At 34.6% G+C, this 7575-nt stretch overlaps 1 protein-coding gene across 1 annotated transcript; it reads left to right on the forward strand.

Moving 5' to 3' along the window:
* Positions 1-78: 78 nt before the first annotated feature.
* Positions 79-4584, forward strand: LOC107859824 (probable prolyl 4-hydroxylase 10). Its single transcript, XM_016704945.2, has 8 exons — positions 79-595; positions 721-808; positions 1233-1330; positions 1470-1567; positions 2802-2931; positions 3013-3200; positions 3388-3474; positions 4323-4584. The coding sequence occupies exons 1-7, from the start codon at positions 396-398 to the stop codon at positions 3459-3461; spliced, it is 876 nt and encodes a 291-aa protein (XP_016560431.1). The 5' UTR covers positions 79-395; the 3' UTR covers positions 3462-3474; positions 4323-4584.
* Positions 4585-7575: the final 2991 nt, after the last annotated feature.

Consider the following 7575-nt stretch of genomic DNA (forward strand, 5'->3'; position numbering starts at 1 on the left):
ATTATATTTAAATGCAACAGTTAAACAATGGAAACAACATTTTATACAAATATAAAATTAAACAATTTTATTTATTTCTATTTAGCTTTATGTATACATCAAACTTTAGTGACAAAAAATCCAAACGTGTCCAGTATGCGTAGTAACTAGTAAAACGTACCCCATCGATGACAGATTACGGAAAGTCAGCCACAAACACACTAATCTAGCCCAAACAGAAACTAATTGATTCAATTTCTCTTACATTTGGTCCAATTAAAAAAACCCACCGTTTCATATTTTCCACAGAAAAAACCAGTCGCATTAGCTGAACAAAAAATCTTGCACAGATCTTCAAAAAAAAAAATACAAGATTTTGTGGGGTTTTCTTGATCGTTGCAAATTTCAGTAGCAAAATGGCAGTGAAAGGGGGGAGGCATTCTCGATTTGGACCTCGAAAATCATCGAATTCCACACTAATCTTTGGTGGGCTTATTGTGTTATCATTCGTGATCCTCTTTCTTCTCGCTTTCAAAATTTTCTCCATTCCCAGTAGTTCAAAGGGTTCTCAGAAAGCACATGATCTCAGCTCTATAGCACACAACGCAGTTCAAAGGTAAAATTGAATTGAGAAAAAAATTTCTGGTGATTGTTTTTTTTTTTAAAAAAAAATAATCTTGTTATGGTAATTGGTTTAGGGATCTGATAATTTTGATGGGATTTTTTTTTGTGGGGGTGTAGACAAGATGATGATGATGATGGAAAAGGAGATCAGTGGGTTGAAGTGATTTCATTGGAACCAAGAGCCTATATTTACCATAATTTCTTGGTAAAGATTTCATCTTTTTTAAAAATTGTGTACAGTGTATATGTATGATGTAGCTTCTATTGCTACTAGTTATCTCAGAGCTAAAATCCTTTCTAATTGCCACTGTTGTTTTACCAAGAATTAGTTTGTGAGCTCATGAAGCTGAACTTGATATCAGATTCTGCTGTTTAACAAAGAACCTCTAGGAAACTGGAACATAATTGATTTGATTTGATTTTAGTTCAATAAAAGTTGTACTTATATGGAAGTTTTCATTTTAATTAAAAGTTTGACCTTGTCGAAATTTCTTCTTCTTTTCAACGATGAAAAATTGATATTGGTGTTGTCATGTAGCAAATCAAGAGTTTGATGCATTTGCTTCTATCCATCAGATTCATTGACCTGAAGAGTAAAGATTCTAATTTCATTGTCATCTGTTTGGCAGTCCAAGGAGGAATGTGAGTATTTGATTAGTCTTTCCAAGCCTCACATGCAAAAGTCAAGTGTTGTAGATAGTTCTACTGGCAAGAGTATGGACAGCAGGTAAGCATTTTATTTGCATACCCCGGGCTTGTCAAGATAGATTGAACTACTGAGGATTATGGAGATTTGATTGTAGTATTGTACCTCCATAATTTATTCTTTAATAATTCTTTTCTCCCGTTATTCCCCTCCCTGCCAGGGTCCGAACCAGCTCTGGAACATTTCTTGCAAGAGGACGTGATAAGGTGATCAGGGATATTGAGAAAAGGATTGCAGATTTCACCTTCATACCAGTAGGTATGCAGTTCCTTTTCTTTTTTTCAGCAAAGGATGTAACTGAGTGAATATTCATCTTATTACTGAAGGATATATCGAGCCCAGTGTAATACCACAAGAGGGATCTATTTTTCCTCTTAACTGTTATGGAACAAATAATCATTTAATAAAGCTCGGGGGTGTCTGTGCACGCTCTACCTTCCCCAGACCTCACTTTGTTGGACTACACTGGGTATATTGTTGTTGTTGTAAATCATGGGGGTGTCTGAAAATGGTTTTATGTAGTTCACTAGTTAACTCTTCCTTTCTTGATGAACTCTATTTAATGGTGTTATCTAATGTGTTCTCTCCATCACTATTTTTTTGGTACTGGTTTTGTGTCCATCCCGGCACCTTTGTATTTAGAAAATAAATAAGTATACATTGAGTTGACTTGTTGCGTACCGTATATACGAGACGAAGTGTCTGGTCTGACAGTGTTTTGGTATTTTATTCATACTTAGAATATCTTGTAACAGTCTTTTTCTTTTCTTTTTTTTAATCCCTGTGTTGTCAAATGAAATTGTTCCAAAACAGGTTGGACTTTAAGGGAGTATTACTATTTGTCCATAAGTTAAGGAAATAGGACAGCTTTCTCTGGCATCACCAGTAATAGAACATACCGAATACATTTGTTAGGAATTTCATTATGCTAAATTTAGATGTACTCCAAGGGGAATGATCTTGTGGAACTCCAGCAGAAAGAACCTTATATTTCCAACCAATTAATGTAATTTTGTTTAATTAATGATTTCTGGAGTTTTATGCATTGCCAAAGATAAAGTTGGATGCATTATTTTTGGTCAGTTGTTGGATGTAGATTTAATATGCATTGGGTTGAGGATGGTGATTCGGGATGAGTATGAATTTAGTTTAATGTTCAAATGTCAAGTAGTAATTGGTCTATCCTGCAAGTGTAAGCCTACTAATTAGTTAAAAATTATTGCAGGCATTATTAGTGTAAACCACTAGTTCATTCCGCCACTTCCACATTCAGAGATAGAAATTATTCTATGAAGTTCAGTGCTCATTCACTTTCTTTTGAAAAGAACCTTAAAAGAGATACATCATCTTCATGCTAAACCAGTGTATTTCGTGTGCACGACACTACTAAACTTGATTAAATTGCCTCTTTCAGTAGTGGGCTATGTGACACTTTGTCATTATACAAAACCTTATACTGCATGTGAATTGTTGCATCTGCATTTGTCTACAGAGCATGGTGAAGGTCTTCAAGTTCTCCACTACGAAGTGGGGCAAAAATATGAGCCCCACTATGATTACTTTCTTGACGAATTTAACACTAAAAATGGAGGTCAACGCATTGCGACGGTTTTAATGTACTTGTAAGTGACTTTTCCTCAACGAGGTTTATACTTAATGTATTTTTATGGAATTCCTTACGTGATTCTGTTGGTGCACTGCAGGTCAGATGTTGAAGAAGGGGGTGAAACAGTATTCCCAGCTGCAAAGGGAAATTATAGTGCAGTCCCTTGGTGGAATGAACTGTCTGAATGTGGAAAAGGTGGACTCTCAGTAAAACCAAAGATGGGTGATGCATTGCTTTTCTGGAGCATGAAACCTGATGCAAGTCTAGATCCATCAAGTTTGCATGGTGAGTAATCTGCATACAAGCAGATGTGGATAATGGGTGCTGAACATTGAGAACTTGATTATTGCAAACTGACATCCATCTTCTAGCTCACAAAGTTTCAATTGCTATACTGTATTCTGGAGTAATGAGCATGGTTATTCACTTATTCGATTGACGACCAAGTATAATTGTTTTTATCTCGTTTTAGGTGGATGCCCTGTGATTAAAGGCAACAAATGGTCATCTACAAAATGGATGCGCGTCCATGAATACAAGGCTTAACCTACTGCTAGAGGTAAACATTTTGCCTGGGTGGTATTAAATACAGATAATCTATGTGCATCTTCTGCTGTCCTCTTTTATAGATTGTACTCAATTATTTGGGTGTAAACTCGTTTTATTTGGTAGTACTTGGCATTTATGTAGCTGAATCCTTGCTGTAGCTATTTCGATGGTCTTATATACATTCTGATTTTTTAACTCTTCCAATGCATCTTTCAAATTGGTTTGGTGTCTTAGTATTGATCCTTGAGACCAATAAACTTAGTACTAAGTCCTTTGATATGAGCATTTGCTGTATTTCTTTTGTATACCACCCTTGATGTTTGCAGCCTTGCACGGGAATATGTGTATTTGTGGGAAGGGGTGTCTATACCTAGTGTACCTTTCTGAGTGTGTGAAGCCTATGGGAAATTGCAGCCTGGTGTATCTTGTGAGTGAAAGAAGAAAGTTCAGGGGAGAAGGAACTATCCGGATGTACTTATCGATGTTATTGGAATCAATACTAAAGAGTTTGACATTGACATTTGAGTTACACGAACAAGTTTGAGATACTGATTAAGAGTAGGATTTTAGGCACTGGTGTCATCATGCTTTTCTGCACAATGGAAATCACAGCAATGTAATGCCAAAATTTGGAGTCCTTATTAAGCACGAAGTAAATGAGGACTTTAACCTCAATAATTAGTGTGAATAATGAGCTCGGGCATTTTTAAGCTGTGTTCAAGAATCAGGTTAATTATATTCTCAATTGTTTTGCTTATTTATGTGAGTTAGTGCTAGTTTATCCCACCATTTGGCACCTCTTTATGTTAGTAGTGTCCTCTTGTATAAATTGATACTTAATAGATATTGGTTCTGCAGGTTCAGTTTTGAGTTTGGATGCAGTCACTGTTGCATGATTTGTATCAGAAGGATATTCTTGAATAGAGCCCTCTGATCTCAACCACAACATGAAGCTTCTAAGTTATTTCCAGCTTCGATTTTACTTCAATACTACTCATTCTCAACATTCTTTTTCCTTTCTTTTTTGTAAAGTTGAAGCTTACATAGTTGTATTTGTGTATTTTTCATCTGCGGGTTTAATTAGAATAATAAAAAGATGTGAGAAGCTTCGTTTGATTTATGAGAGGTGCAATCATGAAGCGCAGCTTAGATGATGAGATGACATTTATAGCAATTACTCTCCATCTTCTACTTCGTTGGACTCTATTACTACTACGTGGGGGAGTTTTAACTTGTTTCTAGTTGACCATGATCATCTAAAGAATCTTTCTTATGTGTTTTTCTACGTGGGTGTTAATAGCAATTACTCATCTGCAGGTCCAGTTGAGTTTGGGTGCAGTTGAAAATTCAGAAGAAAATCGATAAATTCACAAACATGACAATGATATGTAGTGTTTATTGTCTAGTGATTTGAGATGCTCAGCTACTGCATGAGAAGGCCCAACACTATCCATATTACACACTGCTACTCCTCCCTCTACCGAGACCCCATTTTGAGCCCACTTGTAAATATTTTCTCAAATGTACCTACCATTACGTTCTAAGAAGAAAAATTGGAATATCAATCAAATCAAATTTAATGGGTGAACGACACGCGGCGATAAGATCTGACGTGGCCAAGGAAACAAAAAGGACAGATCTTTCCACGTGACTTGTATTCATTAATCTTGATAGGTTAGTACTTTAGGGTGATTGGTGAATGGGTACCCCTCCCATATAACCTATAGATAGTTATTCCCGTTGAGTTGAAGAAATATACTATAGTAGCAACACTCTTGTTCTTGGCCTCCAAATTTCCATTATTTACTTACTTCTTCTCTATTTACCATCCTTATCAATTGTTAAATAACTGATTCTAACCAGTTAGACTGAGAGTGTGTCCTTGACCTCATATAAATGTAACTAACTGCACCATTTTCCCCGTAAACAGTGTCTTGCAATCTTTTCTTCAAAAAAACATTTGGTTGATCCGACTAATCTAAATTTGTGTTGATTCAGTCCAAGAACAAGGTATATACAATGCTAGAGCCTAGACTCCAGACAATCATTCATTTTCTAACTCGAATTGCAAGTTTTCTGGCATTTTATTTATCAAATATAAAACAAATCATTTACAACAACAATTACATTTATAAAACCGTACACTTCGGTGCCTAAGGCGAAAATTGAACGAAGGCCTTAATTTTTTAAGAAAAAATAAATATATATCTTCTTATAAAGTCTATATTTTAGATATTTTTAGATGCAAAGTCATTAATATTTTTTTATAGTTGATTTCTTCTAATAATTTTTTCATTAATATAACTAATGCATTTAATCTTTTTTGAGACATAATAATTTAAAGTTTAAATACATCAAATTTCTAATAATTTTTTTTACTTTAATATAAAAAGTTTGCTTTTCTACGAATAGTACTTGATAATATTTTTTATAAAAATTCTATAACATATTATTATAAAAAAAATGAGGCCGCTCAAATTTGGAGGCCTAAGACGGTTGCCTATTTTCTTTAACATGTGGAGTCGGCCCTGACCGTACTAGTACCACTGCTCCTGGTGATGGCAATATTATTCTAGATGTGTGTAGACTGACGCTTATCTAATCCAATTGTGGATGTTGAATTCTGCTACAACTACCTGAAAAGGCAAGACAATATCGTATCTATATCTTAGCTATAATGAATCAGTAGTACAGTAAGCTAACTGAATATAACAAATATTGTATAATATAATAAAAATATATAGAAAAGAGAACACACTAGAAAAGAAATCTATGGAAAGATATTGCTGATTAATAATGCAGCTACTCCTTTGACATTGTAATAACTTCTGTTAACACAAGCCAGAGAATTCTTACATTCATTTCACCACAAATTTTTGTACCAAATATGATACCTGCATCCTTCTTGCTCCTTTACGTATAATGTTTACTTTAAAGAAAGGACGTTTTATTTTATACTACTATATATCAAACACATGTACAATATGTATCCCCTCATCTTCCATTTTATGCACAGTTCTCTTTTATACTCTCTCCGTTTAAAAAAGAATGACCTAATTTGACTTGATACGAAATTTAATAAAATAAAGAAGATTTTTGAATCTTGTGCTCCTAAATTAAAGTTATGTAAAATGTACCAAAATGTCCTTTAATCTTGTGGTCTTAAACATGTCATGTGGAAAGTTGAATTAAAAGTATTGTCAAAAAAGAAAAGGGTCATTTTTTTTTTAAACAGACTAAAAAGAAAAGTGGGTCATTCTTTCTGAAACGAAGGGAGTAACAAATTAGACATGACATACTCCCTTTATTTTAGTTTATTTATCTAATTTTGACTTTACTCGAAGTTTAAGATAATTAAAAAGCTTTTGATCATGTGATCTCAAATTAAAGATACGCAGAATGTATCAAAATGTCCTTTAATCTTGTGATCTTAAACACGTCGGTTGGAAACTTACATTACAGAATTGCCAAAAAAATAAAATAAGACAAATAAATTGAAAAGGAGAAATAGTAGTACTACCTTAATTTTTCCCATGATGTTGAAATAAACTACTTGCATTATTTCCTGAACTAAAACAATACTGATATTTTTTTCACACCTCATATTGTTTTTGTTAGGTCGTGGAGCCTAATTAACGTACTGTTATACATTAATGTTCACACAGTCATTAACTGTACATACTCCGAGTCATTAATATAAATAGCCCGTCCGCCGTGAAGTTTACTTACGGGGTGTTACCACGTAATTCATTCTCACTTATCACTCTCTCTCCTCAAGAACTTTCTCTCTAGTTTTCTTCATCCTCTCCATAAATTTAGTATGGGTGGACGCAAATCGATCCTAACAACTGGTATCAAAGTTTGGGAGATTCATCAATCATTACGATCACTGAAGATGGAAGGATCGAAATTTGGAATCGAGAAGTTTGATGGATCTGATTTTGATTTCTGGGAGATGTAGATCGAAGACAATCTGTACCATAAAGATCTTCACGAACCCTTGATCGGGATGAAGCCGGAGTCCATGACAGAGGAGAAGTGGAAGCTCAAGGATGGCAGGCTCTAAGGCTAATCCGATTGACTTTGTCGAGAAACATGGAGTTCAACATCG

Source organism: Capsicum annuum, chromosome 2, assembly GCF_002878395.1.
Source record: "Capsicum annuum cultivar UCD-10X-F1 chromosome 2, UCD10Xv1.1, whole genome shotgun sequence".
NCBI lineage: Eukaryota > Viridiplantae > Streptophyta > Magnoliopsida > Solanales > Solanaceae > Capsicum > Capsicum annuum.

What these genes read in the sequence shown, in the direction of transcription:
- LOC107859824 (XM_016704945.2), top strand. Translation starts at nt 396, where the DNA reads ATGGCAGTGAAAGGGGGGAGGCATTCTCGATTTGGACCTCGAAAATCA. An exon ending in TTTCACCTTCATACCAGTAG is followed by an intron (nt 1,568 to 2,801) that starts GTATGCAGTTCC and finishes ATTTGTCTACAG; the next exon opens with AGCATGGTGAAGGTCTTCAA. An exon ending in AGATCCATCAAGTTTGCATG is followed by an intron (nt 3,201 to 3,387) that starts GTGAGTAATCTG and finishes ATCTCGTTTTAG; the next exon opens with GTGGATGCCCTGTGATTAAA.